Source organism: Rhinopithecus bieti, unplaced genomic scaffold, assembly GCF_001698545.2.
Source record: "Rhinopithecus bieti isolate Rb0 unplaced genomic scaffold, ASM169854v2 scaffold_56246, whole genome shotgun sequence".
NCBI lineage: Eukaryota > Metazoa > Chordata > Mammalia > Primates > Cercopithecidae > Rhinopithecus > Rhinopithecus bieti.
This window is the reverse complement of record NW_016821943.1, coordinates 591,447-609,816: the sequence shown is the minus strand read 5'-3', so window position 1 is coordinate 609,816 and position 18,370 is coordinate 591,447. Positions and strand designations below refer to the sequence as shown.

Here is an 18,370-nt window from a genome sequence, read left to right as displayed (position 1 = left end):
CCGGCTCCTCGTCTTTTAAAAATTAGGTTTTCTGGCAGTAAAATAATTAAAATTAGCTTAAAAAGTTTTATAAATTGCCTAAACAATAATGAATGTGTTTTTGTTGTTCAGGAACTTTATTCATAGTACATCATGATACATATTGTCTTCTCTCAAGATTATATACAGAAGAGAACTCCACACCGCAGCTCACTGTGGTTCATAGATTCTCACTACTGAGTAATATTCCACAGTGTGGTTACATCATACTTCACCCATTCTCATTGGCTGGGTCTTTGAGTTGGTTCTAGACTTTTTTCCTTTTTTTTTTTTTTTTTTGAGACCGAGTTTCACTCTTGTTGCCCAGGCTGGAGTGCAGTGGCATGACTGTGACTCACCACAACCTCCGCCTCCTGGGTTCAAGCGATTGTCCTGTCTCAGCTTCCCAAGTAGCTGGGACTACAGGTGCCCGCCGCCACGCCCGGCTAATTTTTGTATTTTTAGTCGAGACGGGGTTTCACTATGTTGGCCAGGCTGGTCTCGAACTCCTGACTTTATTAGGCTTTTCAAAGAACTAATTTTGGCTTGTCATTTCTTTTGTATCTTTGATCTCTACTTCATTAATTATAGCTTTTACCTTTATTCCTCTTTCCTTCTACTTTTTTCAGCATCATTTGGTATTTTTCTTCCTAACTTCTGAAGTCAGACATTTAATTAATCAAGTTTGAAATTTTTTCTTTGCTAACATTGGTATTAATGTCAGTTTCCCTGGCTAATTTTTAAAATTTTTTGTAGAGATGAGGTCTCCCTATGTTGCCCTTGCTGGTCTTGAACTCCTGTGTTAGTCTGCCTTCTGCAATTCTGCTTCCAATCGTACATATTTTCTGGACTTTTATTATTATTTTTTGAGACAATCATACTTTTCAGGTGTCTTGATATCCTGGCTGGTTGCTCATATTCTCTGAGGATATCGGCTTTTCATCTGGCAACATATAGGAGGGGAAGTAGCACTGGGAGGGGGGTCGTCTCCAAGACAGTCAGGAGCTCACCCTGGGGCTTAAAGCCCAGAAGGAAAGGAGGGATGCTTGAAGCCAGGTGTTCCCAGAACTCTTCACCTGAGTGAGGCCACGCAGGTTGGCCTTGGCTTTGCGGGGCATGTCGGGGACAGTGATGTGCTTATGTGCCCCACTCAAATCTAGGTGCTGTCACTCACTGTTCCGAAGCTTGTTTTAAAATCCTTACTTCATAAAAACTAGCTCACATCACACAGACTTTCTGATGGACAGTTTGGATGACTCTGGTGTAATGTGATGCACCTGTAGGGTGTTAATGGCCCTACTTCTCCAGGGGCTTTGGTGAGGGGGGCCTTGTCTCTAGGCTGTGCACCCCCAGCTCCCAAGCCAGACCAGGGCGGGACCTCGGTGCAATGCACTCCTCAAATGGCTGCGGGGGAAGGGGGATCTTATTTTGATTCCACAAGTCTTCAAGGGGCCAGGAGTAGGAGGTGGGTCCTGAACCTGTATCTGGCTCTTTAGGACTCAGCCCCCGGGCTACCTCTTGGCCTCAGCTACTGCATCTGCAGAGTGGGTATTTGGGTGTTTGACCCCCTGCTCCGGGCTGCTCTGAGGACAGGGAAGCCTTTAGTGAATGGCCCAGAGCAAAGTTGACTGTGATCATCACCTCTGTCACCCCATGGGCCATATTCACAGACAGGAGACTGAGGGGAGAAGGGGCAGGACCAGGTCAGAGCTGGGCATCCTTGCTTGGGCCTGCAGCCTCTGTGCTCCTCCACTTGGCCAGGGTGAGGAGGGTGTGGGCCCCACCTGCCCCACCCCAAGGGCCCGCAGAATCACCCAGGCACTGGGGAGGCTCACTCCAGACACCATGTGGCTGACAGACCCGGATGCGGCTGGGGGCGCTCAGGCTGTAGCCGCGGTCACATGCATATAGGGCCACCGCGCCCAGCCGCGTGCCGTTGAAGCGCAGTGTGGCGTGCTTCACCTCCTCTGGGGGGCCGCAGTCCACCTCTGCAAAGCACAGCAGCCTGTGTTGCACAGTCCTGTGCCTTCCCGGCCCCTCCCCACCGCTCTGCCCTCTGCCCAACCTGGCTGCAGGGCCCAGACGTCCTGCTCCCACACTGCCCTTCGCCAGGGAAAGGTGCCTCGACTTCTGAGGCCTGGCTGCTGTGATATGTGTTTCCTTCTTCCCATTCCTGCCCTGCCCAGCTCTGCAGGGATTAGCAAGAAATCTGATGCTCCCCACTTGGTCCCCCGGCCCTCTCACCTGCCTGGCACCGGCGTCCCATGTACCCTGCTTGGCAGTGGCAGAAGAAATCTGTGCCTCGGTCCTCGCAGGTGCCCCCATTCACACATGGGCTCCGGAAGCAGGGGGAGGGGGCTGCCAGAATGCAGGAGGGTCCTGGCCACTGTGTCTTCCCCGAAGGCTCGGGACTGCATGGGGCATCCTGCCTCCTGCGCCCAGCTCCACCTCCTGCGCCTCCAGGGCCTGGACCAGCCCTGCCCATGGGCCTGTTTTCACATCTGCAGAGAGGGTTCACCCCCGGCCGCCCTGGTCTGGCCTCCCACCCACCTTACCTATCTCGCAGTGCCGCCCGGAGAAGCCTGGGGGACAGTCACATTTGTATTTGCCAATGTAGTGGAAGCAGGTGCCGCCGTTGTGACAGGGGCCAGAGGCGCATGAGTCTGGCTTCCCTGGAAGCAGAAGCCAGGTCAAGGGTCGCAGCCCACCGCCCCTCCCAGGTTCCCCAACATCCCAGAGCTGGGGCCTCTTCATGAGAGGCAGACCCACAGCTGGCAGGGAGGGTGTGTCAGGGGGCCCCAGCTCAGGGCTAGCCCATCGCTCCTGCCCTCCCCCCTGCCCCTGGGGGCCGCACCGATCTCACAGTGCCTCCCGGTGAAGCGGTAGGGGCAGCTGCAGTGGTACTCGCCGCCTGCCTCCTTGCACGTGCCCCCGTTCCGGCAGGGCCCAGAGCTGCATAGGTGTGGCCGGGCTGTGTAGAAGGACAGAGAGGCAGATGAACGGGGCCAGGCTGCTGGCTCCACAGAGCCACTATACCCTCCTGGCATCTTCTCAGTCCTCTGGTGCTGGTGGGGCCTGACAGGCTGGGCCTGCTTCTTGACTGAGCCCTGGGGCCCGGCTGCAGAGGGAACCAAGCAGGTCCACACACATGGGGGAGACTGCGGTGGGGCTCGCAGGCCAGAGACCCCAACTCAGCCTCAGGTGGGCCCTTTGCTCGCCTGTCCTCTTCTCTGCCCAGGCTCCGGCAATGGCTGGGCCCTCCCTGTGGAGAACCGGCCCCACCACTGCTGCAGGTGCAGCACTCCCTCCCTCCTGCACACAGGAATTCCCTGACAGGAAGTGGCTGAGTCTCATCCGCCATGACATCAGCATCCCCAGCAGTCAATCTGGATTTCTGTGTGTTCCGTACCTGCATTGGCATTGCCACATTTTCTCTGGGTCCTAACAGCTCCTGGGCTCCCAAGGGGCTCAGACACCAAGCATGTATTTAAAGGCATCTGCTAAACCAGCACATCTATCCTGCCACCTTGCCAATCACCCTGTCAAAGGGCCAGCGAGGAACTCCGAATCCTTGGACACCTGGGTTCTGAGCAGCAGAAGGGGCCTGCCCCACTGTGCTCGCTTCTCTCCCACCAACGCTTACCCCCAGGGGCCTCCCAAGCTGCACATCCAAGCTCTGGCTGCCCCACCCCTGAGGACAGCCATCCCTGTCCCTTCTGTACTCCCTTTGGGGTTAGAGGTGTCCACACTGGTGGCCCATGTGCTCACAGAAGCTGGGACCCTGGGGGAGGGCTGTGCAGTTCCTGGGGTGGGCACAGAACCGTTGGGGCAGGGACACTGGGTACTGGCAGTCTGGCCTAGTGAGGAGATGTCGGCTTTGGTAGGACACGCCTTGGGTTCAGTGGACTTCATGCCACTGGCAGGTGTGAGCTGGAGTAGGGCCAGAGTCAGCTCTGGGCAGGGCCCACGCAGGGCCTCAGGGTGGTCCTAGGAGTGTGTTGAGAGAGAAAGACCTTGTCAGAGCTTGCAAAGAACCAAGCAGTTGGGGTCTTCTCTTTGGAAACCTGTTCTACCTCTGCTGCAGGGATTGGGGGAGCCACGGGGTCCAGGGCTCAGGCTTCAGGGTCTTTCCCTCAGGGACAAGAAACAGAGCAGGGGAGGGGCCATGGGAGGCTCCACACCAGTCCAGGCTACGGGGGTGCCTGGGGCCGAGCCCCCGGAGACGGTGCCAGGCCACTCTGGGGTCAGGCAGCCCCCTCTGGGCATTGGACACTGAGATGCCAAACAGGTCTGGGGGTCACTGATGGGAGTCCTGACTGTTGCTTCAAACTGCATGGAAGGGACAGTCCTGGGTAGGGCCTGACGGGGACAGCTATGCCTGCAATGTGCTTGCAGAAGGACACTTCTACTCTCAAGCGGCTAAATGTAATAAAATTCGACATTGTCCATGCTGAATTAGATTGAACAAAATCCTAAGGAAATTTTTAAAATAAAATTTAATATAATGATTCTAAAACCTATTCGGAAAAACGCTGAGAAGGCAATGAAGCCTATCTTGAGAAGAGCAAGGTAAGGACCAGCAGGCCTGGCACTGGTGCAGATCAGAACCGTCCCAACAGTGAGGTGCTCGCCTCTAAATACACAGAACAGAGCAGCACATCAGGCAAGGCTCTAGAGGTCAGCAATTCGCGAAACAGAGACTGAGAGACCGCAGAAGCGGAACCGCGGCCCGCGGGCGCTCTCCAGGGTGCTGACGCCGGCACCCCGCCTGCCATACCTTTCTCGCAGTGCTTGCCGTGGAAACCGCGCGGGCACTCGCAGATGTAGGAGTCGTCATGGGCATCGCAGGAGCCTCCGTTGAAGCAGGGGTCTGAGTCGCAGGGTGATGGCAGGGCTGGGGGCGGGGGGCAGAGGGTGGTCCTGGAGCTTATGCCGCATCCGTGCAGGCGGCAAGAGGCTGGCGGGGCACCTTGCCTGCCAGGGTTACCCTGACATCCTGTCTGGAACCAAGGCCACTTAAAATACACTCTGTGGGCATCTTGGTTCCTCAGAGTGGGCTCTAAGGCCCCTCCCTGGAATTTCTCCTTTTCTCAATTTTAGCAGAACTCACCCTTCCGTCTTTTACGAGGTAGGACTGAGCTGTGATACAGAAATGCCTTCCTGTCATCACTGCCAGCATCATATCATTATTCTATATAATTATACATGATGCAAGCGATTAACCATCTATACACTAACAAACATATAGTAGTGACACATTTAATTAACGTGCCTAATTATGTATGCATTAAATATTTTAATAGCTTGTGTTGGCACTTAGGGAAGATACCACACGGTGCTTGTACACTTGCAGAAGTGCTTTTCCACCTGTGAGCTTACTCCACTGGGGCGGAGGAGATGTCTAGCCCCATATTACAGGAAGGCTACTGAGAGAGGCTCCCCCAGGTGCCAGCTCTCCTTAGAGTCAGAAGGGAAGCAGGGACTCTGGCCTGCGCCTGCCTCACCCACCACTTTCTCCCTGGCTTCTGTTTGGGCCCCTAGCCCAGCAGGCTCATCCCTGAGCTACTCACAGTGGCTGGCATTGTGGTCAGTGTGGCAGACACAGAGGTAGCTCCCACCGTGCTCCATGCAGTAGCCGCCGTCTGGGCACTGTGTGTTCATGTTGCAGGGCATGGCTGTGATTTCTGGAGAGAAAGGAGGAAGCCCCATCCCATATCCCGCATGTCTTCTGGCAGACCTCGAGTCCTTGTCAAGGCTGGGGCTTCCCAAGACCCAGCGGCCCCACCAGGTTCAGGCACTCTTGTGGCCAGGCCCTCCTGGGGTCGGGGTAGAACCAAGGGTTGGCAGTCCGGACCTGTGGACCCCAGCCCAAGCCACCATTCATTTCCCGGTGATGAGGATGCTCAGGGACAGGGCAGGAAGGGTGCCCTCGGCACCTACCAAATTCACAGAGAAGCCCAAAGAATCCCGGGGGGCACTGGCAGAGGGTGGTGTTGGCGCCCAGGCATCTGCCTCCGTTACGGCACTCACAGTCATTGGGGACTCCTGCCACGAAGAGAGGGAGGAGCCTCCCATGTGGGGGCGCAGAAAGATGGCACCCTCGCTCCAGACCCCGCCCTGCTCCTGACCAGCTTCCCATACAAACTGCAGTGTATGCACACTCACACGTTTCTTCTCGAGGTGTTTCCCGCATGCACCCACAGGAGGGCCCTCCCTGGGTCTCCTGCCCCAGCCCTAAAACGGCAGCCCTTGCAGCCCAGACGCACTCTGCCTGCAGTCCAGGCCCATGAAGCCTTCGGGGCACTCGCACACGTAGCCCTGGTCCGCATCCACACAGGTGCCCCCATTGTGGCAAGGGGCTGAGAGGCAGGCGTCGGGCACTGGGTGGTCACCTGCAAGAAGAACAGTGGTCACCAGTGGCCACGCAGGGAGTGTGGGGAGAGTGGTCTCCCCGCCCAGCTCCAATGGCACATTTGGGTTTTCACCTCTGTTCTCATTCCCAAGTAGAACTGAAGCCAGAAGCTTATTTCTGGAAATGGATTTGTAGCCGCACTGCACCCCATGGGGCTCAGCATCTCCCAGCCCCTTTCTTGGACAGAACAAGAAGCACCAGAGAAGCCACCCAGGATTGGACAGAACAAGAAGCACCAGAGAAGCCACCCAGGACTGGACAGAACAAGAAGCACCAGAGAAGATTTCCTGTCGACATGTTCTATGAACCACTGAGAGGGGAGTGCCGAAATCTCCACCAATAATTATGGACCTATTTCTCCTTGCAGTTCAGTCAGCTTTTGCTTCATGTGAATAGGTGTTAATAGGTACAAGTATATCTAGAGTTACGTCTTCTGGATGAATTGACCCCTTTATCATTATAAAAGATCCCTCCTAATTCCCAGCAGTATTCCCTATTCTAAAGTTTAATTTATTTGATATTAATATAGCCACTACAGCAACATTATCCTGATTAGTGTTTACCTAATATTATTATATTATTATTATTATTATTATTATTATATTATTATTTTGAGACAGTCTCGCTTTCTTGCCAGGCTGGAGTGCAGTGGCGCAATCTCGGCTCACTGCAACCTCCAACTCCCAGGTTCAAGCAGTTCTCCTGCCTCAGCCTCCCGAGTAGCTGGGATTACAAGCACGCGCTACCACACCCAGCCAATGTTTGTATTTTCAGTAGAGACAGGGTTTCACCATGTTGACCAGGATGGTCTTGATCTCCTGACCTCATGATCTGCCCGCCTTGGCCTCTCAAAGTGCTGGGATTACAGGGGTGAACCACCACGCCAGCTACTTTTGGTTTTTAAAAGATGTTCAATTTCTTCATATGCTTTCAAAATGTGTCTCTGTAAATTAGTATAGAGTAAAATTGACTTTTATTCACCACACCTCTATGAATTTTAACACATATATAGATTGCTTTAACCCCCACCACAATCAGGATGCAGGACATTCCATCTCCCTAAAAGACTTCTTTGGTCTATCTCTTCAGAGTCGCAGAGCTCCTATTACCCCTCAGTCCCTGGCAACTACTGATTTGTTCATCACTATAGTTTTGTTTTAAGAAGAATGCCATTTATGGAACCATACACGATATAATCTTTGAGACTGGCTTCTTTCAGCATAATACCTCTGAGATCCATCTAAGTTGTTGTATGTATCTATAATTGATTCTTTTTATGACTGAGTAGTATTTCACTGTACAGAGGTTCCACAATTTGTCTATCCATTCACCCAGAGAAGGGTATTTGGGTTTTGGAGTTTGGTGATTATAAATAGAAATAATATAACCATTTGTATATGGATTTGTGTGTGAACATAAGTTTTCATCTCTTTAGAGTTAACACCAAGGAGTGGGATTGCTGGGTCATATTATAAGCATATACTTAACCTTACAAAAAAAACCTGCCAAACTGTTTTCAGAGTGGCTGAACCATTTTGCATTTCCACTAAAAATGTGTGAGAGTTCCAGTTGCTCTGTATTTACACCAGGTCAGTATTTTTTTTTTGGACATTCTACTGGGTTTGTTGTGATTTCTTGTAGTGGCTTTTATTTGCGTTTCACTAATGGCTGACATTAATGACAAGAATATTTTTCCATCCGTTTATTCACCTCCATATATATATCTTTTGTGGCCAAGTGTTCGTTCAAGTCTTTTATCCATTTTAAAAATTGGGTTGTTTTCTTGCAGTTGAGATTCGAGAATTCTCGATGTATTCTGATCACAAGTCCTTTGTTGGGTATGAGTTTTGCAAATGTTTCCTCCTGGACTGTAGCTTGTTTTTTTAATTCTTTTAACCGTGTCTTTCACAAAGCAAAAGTTTTAAATTTTGATGAAGTCTAATTTATCTGTTTTTTAAAATGAATCATGCTTTTGCTGTCTTATCATCCTAAGAATACTTTGCTTAAGACCAGGTCATAAAGATCTTTTTTTTTTTTTTGCCTTGTTTTTCTTCTAAAAATTTATAGTGCTATCTGTGTTTTTCATTCTAGGTCTATGATCCATTTTGAGGTTAATCATTGTATAAGGTGTGAGGTTTAAGTTGAGGTTCTATATATATAATATATATATATATGGATATATGGATATCTAATTGTTTCAATCCCATTTGTTGAGAAGATTATCCTTTCTCCATTGGATTTAAATCATTTTCAAAAATTAATTGGCCATATTTGTTTGGGTTTAATTCTGAATTTCCTCTCCTGTTTCACTGATCCATGTGTCAGTTCCTTTGCCAATATCACACTGAACTGATCACTGTGGCTTTACAGTAAATCTTAATACTCAGTAGTGTGATTCCTCAAAATTTATTCTTCATCAAAACTGTTTTCTAATTCTTTTCTAATTCTTGGTTTTCTAAATTCTTTTTCTTTCCATACAAATTTTAGAAGCAGTTTGTCTACATTCACAAAATATTCTGCTGAGACCTCTGTTGGAATCATGTTAAATCTGTAAATCAATTTAGAGAGCACTGCCATATTTACTATGTTGAGTCTTCTAATCCATGAACATGGTATGTCTCTCCATTTACTTGATCTTGATTTCTTTCATCAGCACTTTGTAGTTTTTCCGCATACAAATTCTCTAATGTTTTATTAGATTTATACTAAAGTCTTTCAACTTTAGAGGTTTATTGACAATACCATTATAAATTGTATTGTCAAATTATAAATGGCATTGTCAATAAAATTTTAGATCAGATTACACAGATTCCACCAACTTGGGGGAGCTCAGGAGTTCATAAATAACTTCATGAAATTGCTGTCCTAAGATTCACCCTCCACAGTTTCCCCAGTACTTTCCAGTTTTCTGGGGCTACCTTTTTCAGTCCTCTGGCAAAAAAGTTGGGGCTTTTATTTCCTTACCGTGCCACTTTTATAATGATGGCATTCGTGGCTGGGACCAAGTAATGGGATGACAGAGAAAGGGAAAACAACAGGAAAGGGAAAACAATACCCAACCCCTTTGAAACCACAGCACCTCCAACTGGAGAGGAAGGTTTCTTCCCTCGCAGTTTAAAGGCACTTGAGGACTCCCCAACTTCTGCACTGTCAGCCCTGCTTCTTAAGCTGTGCTAGAGGGCTTCTCGTGGAGCACTCTTTTTGTCCATGTGGATGCTCACTTCTGGTTCTGAGGTGGCTTTGAGTCCAGGCTGGGGGGGATACCGAAGCAAAAAACAAACAATGGTAAACTCACCACTGGTTTGGTGGCACTTCAAAGCTTGGTCTTCTTCCCCAATCCACCTGCTACTACTGACTTTACAGAGTCCTCTGAGAGCTACTCCATGCATTCTGTCCAGGACTGTAGCTGTATTCAGTGGGGGAGAGACAGGGGTAGACTGTGCTTACTCTATCTTTCTCAGAACAGAAACCCATTCTATTACTTTACAATTATCTGTGTCTTTATACTTAGAGTGGGTTCTTGTGATAGCATATAGTTGGGTATTGCTTTTCAATTCAATCTGACAATCTTTGCCTTTTAATTTGCATGTTTACTCATTTTAATTTTAATGTAACTACCCATATGACTAGACCGAACCTGTCATCTCGCTTTTGGTTTTCACTTGTCCCGCTTTTTTCTTCTTTTCTTCTCTTCCTGCCTTCTGGATTGAGTATTTTTAGGATTCAATTTCTATCTCCACAATTGGTTTATTGGCTATAATTCTTTTTTTTTTTGAGACAGAGTCTCGCTCTGTGGCCCAGGCTGGAGTGCAGTGGTGCGATCTCGGCTCACTGCAAGCTCTGCCTCCCGGGTTCACGCCATTCTCCTGCCTCAGCCTCCCGAGTAGCTGGGACTACAGGCGCCGCCACCGTGCCCAGCTAATTTTTTTTTTTGTATTTTAGTAGAGACGGGGTTTCACCGTGGTCTCGATCTCCTGACCTTGTGATCCGCCCACCTCGGCCTCCCAAAGTGCTGGGATTACAGGCGTGAGCCACTGCGCCCGGCTGGCTATAATTCTTTATTATTATTTTTCACTTGTTGTTTTGGGTTTACAATGTGTATCTTTTACTTACACAGCCTACCTTCAAACAACATTATACCACTTTATATAATATAGGGACCTTACAATATTATACTTCCATTTCTTCCTTTTACATTGGAGTTGGTAAACTATAACCCACAGACCAAATTTTAACTGCCATCAATTTTTTAAAGTACAGTTTTATTGGAACACAGCCATACCTATTCATTTATGTATTGTCTATGGCTGGCTGCTTTCACATTACAATGGTAGAGTTGAATTGTGATAGAGAACATACGGCTCACAAAGCCAAAAGTATTTACTACCTGGCCCTTTACAGAAAAAGTTTGCACACCTTGATTTATGTTATTGAAGTCATCTACTTTATTTCTGCATGTTATAAGCTTTATTATTTTATTTTAAAATTATCTTTAAAGGGATTAAAAGTCTTCAACCTACATATTTATCATTTTTAACAATCTTCATTCTTTTGCGTAGATCCAGATTTTCCCTTGGTACCAGTTTTTTTTTTCTTCTGTCTAAATAATTTCGTTTAACATTTTCTTGTAATGCAGGTATGCTGGTGATGCATGCTCTTCATTTTTGTTTGTGTAAAAAGTCTTTATTTCAGCTTAACTTTTGAAATGTAGTTTTGCTGGTAATACACTAGAGTACATTGATGGTTTTTTTCTTTCAGTACTTTAAAGGTGTTACTCCAGTGTCTCCTGGTTTGCATTGTTGTTGATGAGAAGTCTGTTGTCATTCTTGTTTCTCTGTATGTAATGTGGCTTTTTCCTCTGGCTGTTTTGAGATTTTTCATCATTAGTTTTCAGCAATTTGATTATAGTTTGACTTTGTGTGGTTTTCTTCATGCTATTCTTGGAAATGTGGGTTTTAGTTTTCATCAAATTTGGAAAGCATTTGGGTATTATTTCTTCACATACTTTTCCTGTAACACTCCTTTCCACACCCATCTCCATCCTCCTTCGCAGACTCCAGATACGTGGATCCTATTACCCTAATACCATTCTGCATGCTGCTGAAGATCTCTTTTTCTTTTAGTCTTATTCTCTGTGATGCATCTTGAATTGTTCTGTTTCACTCTTCAAGTTCATTGATCTTTCCTTCTGCAATATCTAACCTGCTGCAAATACTATTCAGTGTATTTTAAAACTCAGATGTATTTTCATCTCTGCAAGTTTTTAAAAATACCTTCTACTTCTTATTAGGTTTTTTCCCTCTCAACAATCTTGATTATAGGAGCATATTCATAATAGATAATTACACAGTTGTATCTGCTAGTTCTATCACTGCCTGTTTCTATTGATCTATTTTTCTCCTGGCTGTGAGTTATATTTTACTTCTTTGTAGACCTGATAATTTTTGACTGGGTATTTTGGAGTTCTGGATTCTGTTACATTACTGATGTTAAGGAGTACAGGATTTCATTCTGGCACACAGCTAAATGACTTAGGATCAGATTGATCCTTTTAAGCTTTAAGATTTGTTAGGGCAGGTCGACATTAGTCTTATTTCAGCATTGCTAAAGTGACACCCCACTGAGGACTCTACACAATAGATTACCAGCCCTGTTTGAGCTCCAGGAACTGTCTGACTTACCGCTTTCTAGTGGTTCTTTCCCCAGCCTTGCGGATTTCATCCTGAGCCCGATAATACTGAGCCAAATTTCAGGGAGGTCTCCTCTTGATCTCATGTTCCCTCCTGCCTCAGGAGCACCATCCTGTAGCCACTGAACTAGGATCTTCATCTCCTCAATTCAGAGGAACTGCTGGACTCTCAGTTCCTTCTCCCAGCACAGTGGCCTGGAAACTGCCCCAGGCAGAATCTGGGGCAATTGTAGGGCTCACCTCATTTGATTCCTTTTTCTCAGGGATGACAGGCTTGTGCTGAATGTTGTTCAATGGCTGAACAAGGCGTTTCACAGATTTTGTCTGTTTTTCTAGGTGATGACAGTGAGCGGGAAATTCCAAGAGCAGTTAATTCTTGTTGGCTAGAAGCAGAAGACTAGAAACTCTTTTTTATAGTCTCCAATTTGTGGCCAACCTCCTGTCAGACCTGATTAGACTGTCAGCATCTGCGCCTTGTAATACAGTCAATCAGCCCTTACATTAGCACAAGTGTCAGTCTGTTCTTTCTTCTTCTTCTTTTTTTTTTTTTTTGAGACAGAGTCTTTACTCATTCTGTCGCCCAGGCTGGAGTGCATTGGTGTGATCTCAGCTCACTGCAACCTCTGCCTCCTGCTAGGTTCATGCAATTCTCCAGCCTCAACCTCCCGAGTAGCTGGGATTACAGGCGTGCACCACCACGTCTAGCTAACTTTTGTATTTTTAGTACAGATGCGGTTTCACCATGTTGGCCAGGCTGGTCTTGAACTCCTGACCTCAAGTGATCTGCCCGCCTCGGCCTCCCAAAGTGCCCAAAGTGCTGGGATTATAGGCATGAGCCACCGCACCCAGCCAGTCTGTTTCTTATTATTCACATCTACTTGCATTATTATTCTGTACGAAACATGGTTTATTTGCAAAAATCTTTTGAAACCCCTTATCTGTTTCCTGACATGAATTTAGGGAAATACACTGATATTTAGATGACAATCTGGGCAAAGTGAGCTGTGACACGGAACAGTGACTTTAAAGGAGCCAAATAGGTGAGGCTGCCTCCTCCTACTCCTGCCCTGCAGAGCACCACCCTCCCCTCAGGACACACCCTGGCCTCCCATGCCCTCGGCAAAGATTGATGGAGGGCTCATGATCCTCTGTGTCTTATGGGTAAAACAGAATTCCCTCCTTAATTTTTTAAATAAAAATAACCTGAATAGTTTGTCTTTATCATCTCCCTGGAGAGAAGCAGCACCTGCTGTGTCCATAGAGGTTGGCACAGCGGGTGAGCCTCTGGAGGCGGGTGCAACAATCAGACACGAAAGCCATTTTTATACTGTGGGCTGTAATCTCCAGTTAGCCTTTAAATTCCTCTAACAAGTCACAACTAGCAGTTAAACAATACAAAAGAGAATAGAAAACAGTGAAAGGCCAGTTTTCTTTCTGATTCCCGTTACCTTCCCTTGTGTGCTGAGGGTTCTAGAGTAGGAAAGGAAGATGTTAAAAAGCCAAGAGTCACCCAGGCTGGAAGAGGAGCCTTGGGAACTTTGTCATCCCTCCCGGCACTTCACAGACGGAAACCGAGGCCCAGAGAGGGAAGGGGCTGCTCAGCCTCACACGGCACCTTGGAGGCAGCATCCATCTTTTGCTTCCTGTGTTCCCTGCAGTTGGTGGCTGAGGATTCAGGCTGAGCGGGAAGCGCTGGGGAGTGGGAAGGGGGCAGAGGCATCCCCCACCCCAGAGGCAGGTGTGAGGTGAGTCAGACGGCGAGGCAGGAAGGGGAAGGTGGCTGTGGTGGTATTCACGGCCCAAGGCCACCATCAGCCATGGCGGGCTCCAGGCACTTGGCCAGTTACCTGTCTCACAGTGAAGTCCCTTGAAGGGCTCTGCACACAAGCAGGTGTAATTCCCCACTAGGTCAACACAAGAGCCTCCATTCAGGCAGGGGTCAGGGCTGCAGTCGTCCATATCTGAGGGGCAGCAGAGGTGGGGGCTTTGCTTGAGCCAGGCCACGATCACCCTGTGCCCAGCACCTGGCCACAGGCAGGAGCCCCTCTCCAACCTGAAGCCAGGCCACTCACCCGTCTCGCAAGCTGCTCCAGTGTATCCAGCCTGGCACACACACACCGCAGAGCCGTTCTCCACCTGGCACTGGCCACCATTTTGACACTCTCTGGTGTCACAGGGGGATTGGGCTAGAGTGAAGAGGTGTAGAGAGGATGATGGACTCCCAGCTATGGTTACCTGATGGGACAGAAACCCCTGGGACGTACACTGAGCCCCATCCCCAACTGGCCTGCAGGGCAGGGGGGCCTGGCAGGCAGGTTTCTGAGGGGGCAACAGGCAAGGAAGAGGCCTAGCCAGACAGTCCTGACTGGCCACCTGAAGCTCCATCTGAACTAGGTCTAATTCAGCAAACCTGAAATGGAGGGAGGAGTGTATATGCTGGGCAGGGGCAAATGGGAGTGCACAGAACCCACTCCCACTCTCGGGGGACAGTCCCTCCCTAGGTGGCTCTTATTCCAGGCTGACTGTGACAAGAGCTGTTGTCGAGGATGCAGGCTGTGACTGAACCTGGAAGGGTGTGCAGCACCCACGGTGCAGGAGTGGCCCTTGGGGTGAGAGGCTGGGTGGGGCAGGCAATGGCCTGTGCAGGAACAGCCAGGGCAAAGGGACTCTAGTCCCCCGTTACTGAGTGGGAGTGAGCTAGGGGAGCCCACCCTCTGCCCTGCCTCCTCATCGGATGCTGGCCCTCCTTGAGCCCAGAGCACCTGGCCCAGGCATCCCAGGTCTCTCCTTTGCCCCCAGGCAGCAGAGCCAGAAGCAGGGGGTAGCCACATCCCGTCTTACTGACAGCTCATACCCAAACAAACTCAGAAACCAGAGTGATAGCCAGAACGTGTGTCCCTCCCTGGAGTCATGGGGGAATGGTGGGGCCCTCTCCTTGGCACAGGAAAGAGACAGGAGGGCCTGACCACTCCCCCAGGAGGTGTGAAAGCCCTTTGGTGGCTGATGGGACATGGCGATCGCTGTCTCCCTGACCCCAACTCCAGTAGGTGGAGCAGAACATACACCCTTGCCTCTAGTTGTGGTGCCCCTGCTGTTGTGAGCTCTGGGGGCCAAGGTGGCTTCTGAGACCAGGGAGCCTCTGTGGGGGGTCAGAGCGGGGAAGGCTTGTACCCAAGGCTTGTGCCACAGCTGCACTGAAAGCCAAGGCTCAGGGCTCAAGGCCATGTACACAACTGACATGCTGCAGAGCCAAGACCTGAACCAGCCTCCTGGCACCAAGCCCTCTTAGGGGACCTCACCAGGCTGTACATCACAGAGGGGCTCCTGGAGCCTGGGGCATAGCCAAGGAGCAGCCCGTTCCTGGGAAGCTCCGCCCAGTCACCCTTGGGGACCCTCATCATAGGCCTGGGTCCTCCCGCAGCCAGGCCCCTGGCCAGCACCGCACAGGGAGAGCGCTGAGCGAGAGGAAGGAGACCCTGCCGGCCTCACTGGCCTTTACCAAGGGGACAGAAGCCTGCAGGGCTGAGTCTGCCATGGCACCAACCCCACAGAAGCCTGACTCCCACCCATCTCATGTCAAGAACACATGGGCAAGCAGGGCAGGAGTTTCTGGATGAAGAAAAGCTCCTTTGCACGGAGCTTGCTCCGACAGTGGCTGTGGGAAGACAGTGGCAGGGGCCGGGGAGCAAGGGATAACTGGGGTCACTGTGTTGTCACCCATGAGTGATCTGTAAACACACTGGCAAGCCCATCTCGCCGGGTGGGAATTGTGCTTTGCTCCTTTGGACCTTGAAGTCACATTTCCATTGCATTCCTGCAGAATTTGATTCTAATGTACTTTTAGGTGCAAAAGTCCCTTACTGCCACTCAACTATAGTTCTCGCCAATACAAATATGTGTAAACACTGGAATGAAATACTTTTAAAAACTTCCCATGACCATAAATATCTGGTAAGAATTGTTTTTTCTAGATTGAGATACTGATATAGTCACTATTTGAACACACTGATCTAAACAATCTATTACATGTTTTTATAAGCGATTGTCACACAGGACATGCACACCTGGCTGAGCTGGGTGGGGAGCAGCAGGTCATGGTGCTTTGATTTTAGGGGCTCCCTTTGCAAAGCTCCCTAAGCAGAGCCCTATGGTGAGACGGACAGCAGGAATGGGGGGGTCCACCTTTCTTTACCAGATGGGTGAAGGGCATGGGTGAGGGGTCCAAAGAGGTGCTGGTGGAAGGGCAGTAAGTAGAGACCGACTCTGATGACAGCTGCTTCAAAAGAGCTGGGCTCTGAACTGGGAGGGCAAGCAGAGGTTTGGAAGCAGCAATGAGGATGGACAGGGACTCCAGGCCCCACCGAGGCTGTGAGACCCCCTTTCCCTAAAGGCGGGGGCAGGAGAGAAACAGCATCCAGGAGCAGCTGGAGGGAGCGGCAGGGACCGAGTGGCTGTGCTCTTCCCACCCCACAGCCAGCCCATCTGACCCCAGAAGCACTGCGCGTTCCCCTCAAGCTGGTCCTGGGCTGAGAGGGGGTCTGGCGGCCCCCCCACACTCCCTGACAGGCTGTCATGCAGGCCCTGGTGCCTGTCTGGCCCTGACCCTGGCCTGGTTTGGGACCTGGGCACTGGCCTGTTCTGAGGCCTCATCCCAGGTCCAAATGCCATGGCCTAGGAAGCCCGTGTGACTGGTCATGGCTCCTGCCCCCCACCCAGATATGGGCCTTTCCCTGGGCATCCGGGCTCCTCCACTCCCCGAGGGTGACCTCTCTGGGCTGTCCGCCTCGCAGCACGCACAGCTGTCGGACCTTCCCAGACCTCAGCCTTGTCCAGCTGCGTCTTCCGCTATCCTGCACCCAGCAGGGCCACGGGGGTTCTTCTTACCTGTCTCACAGGTGGGTCCCCCAAAGCCGGCCGGGCACTGGCAGCGGAAGCTGTTGATGCCGTGAGTGCAGGTCCCGCCGTTCTGACAGGGCTGGGAGGCACATTCGTTCACGTCTGAAACATGGGCAGGCTGAGGCCTCAGCGGCAGGAACCCGGTTGAGGAGTTTCCTCCAAGGCCTGGGGTTGGCCAGGGATGGAGGAGCAAGCCCGAGATTGGCTCAGAGAGGGCAGCAACTGCACCCGCCTGTGGTGCTCACCCCAGGGGACCATGGCGTTTGCTCCCCAGTGGTCCCCTAAGCAAGTCACCCACACCCTGAGGACAGTGACCCCGGGGCGCTCAGGGCCGCTGGTGGAGCCTACAGCGTTCCTCCTGAGCCCAGCACAGCCACTCACCCAGGTGGCACCTCCGCCCCGTGAAGCCTGAGAGGCACGAGCAGGTGTAGGAGGGGTTGCCCGTGACACAGTCGTCGATGCACTTGCCACCGTTGAGGCAGGGGCGCAGGGTCAGGCACACGGAGGCTGCAGACACAGGGAGGGGCTGGAGCCTCAGCCGCCTCTTCCGACTCGGCAGGACAGCCACTCCCATCCGCATCTCCCTTCCCTCCCCTGACCCAGAAGGTTGGCCTCTGGGTGTCCGGGTGACCGCAGCAAAGCAGTCAGGTTTCAGGTTTCACTTTAGGTCGGAGCAGGGGAGCAGGGGCGGTGCTGTCGGCGTGGCTTCCGGGAATGTGGCTTCGTGTGGGGCGGACTCCCTGGAGCGACTCACACCAGCACCCTCCTGCTCCCTCCATCCCTCCCAGCGCTGCCGCGGGCAGTTCTAGAAACTGGCACACTCCGCCTCCCCTCCCGGGTTCCTGGCCTGGAAAACCTGAGGCTGGCGCTCAGCCGTCATGTCGACGTTTCTGGGACAAGGCAGGCCACGCAGGGGTGCGGCCGGGGGCTGCAGGAGGGCTCTGTCCCGCTCTGGGGCCGGGGGTGGCAGCTCCTGGGCTCCCCGCCCCTTGACCCCGACTCCCTAAGCTCAGATGCAAGCGGGGGCCCTGTCCGCGCCCCCGTGTGCGGGTAGCTCGGGCTCCGCGGGTCTCCGCTGCGGCGCCACCTGCAGCCCTCAGATGGCTCTTCCCGCGCGCGCCTGTCTTTCCTCTTCCCACCATGCGCGCGGTGCTCTCCCCACTGCGTGGCGCGCTCTACCCCCCACCCCGCTTCCCGTGACGTGCCTTCAGCCCCCACCCCTACTACGCCCCACCTCCAACCCCGTGGCACACCTGCACCCCCCACGCCGTGGTACACCCCAACTCCCACACCCTCTACCCCTCACTCCCAACCCTGTGGTGCACCTGCACACCCCCCCACCCCCACACTCTCCA

General features: G+C 51.1%; 1 protein-coding gene across 5 annotated transcripts in view; it reads right to left on the bottom strand.

Moving 5' to 3' along the window:
* SNED1 (sushi, nidogen and EGF like domains 1) overlaps nt 1-18,370 on the bottom strand; it is a 59,120-nt gene that overhangs the window by 35,321 nt on the left and 5,429 nt on the right. For 3 of the 5 annotated variants that reach the window (XM_017860668.1, XM_017860669.1, XM_017860671.1), the window contains exons 4-16: nt 17,397-17,522; nt 17,004-17,117; nt 14,192-14,305; nt 13,967-14,080; nt 9,726-9,836; nt 6,285-6,410; nt 5,959-6,063; nt 5,589-5,702; nt 4,796-4,912; nt 2,873-2,989; nt 2,574-2,690; nt 2,263-2,376; nt 1,833-2,006 (exon numbers count right to left, since the gene is read on the bottom strand). In XM_017860668.1, coding sequence (XP_017716157.1) covers nt 1,833-2,006; nt 2,263-2,376; nt 2,574-2,690; nt 2,873-2,989; nt 4,796-4,912; nt 5,589-5,702; nt 5,959-6,063; nt 6,285-6,410; nt 9,726-9,836; nt 13,967-14,080; nt 14,192-14,305; nt 17,004-17,117; nt 17,397-17,522 — 1,563 coding nt within the window. The remainder of the gene's footprint in view (nt 1-1,832; nt 2,007-2,262; nt 2,377-2,573; nt 2,691-2,872; nt 2,990-4,795; nt 4,913-5,588; nt 5,703-5,958; nt 6,064-6,284; nt 6,411-9,725; nt 9,837-13,966; nt 14,081-14,191; nt 14,306-17,003; nt 17,118-17,396; nt 17,523-18,370) is intronic. The other 2 variants (XM_017860670.1, XM_017860672.1) reach the window with 1 other exon arrangement.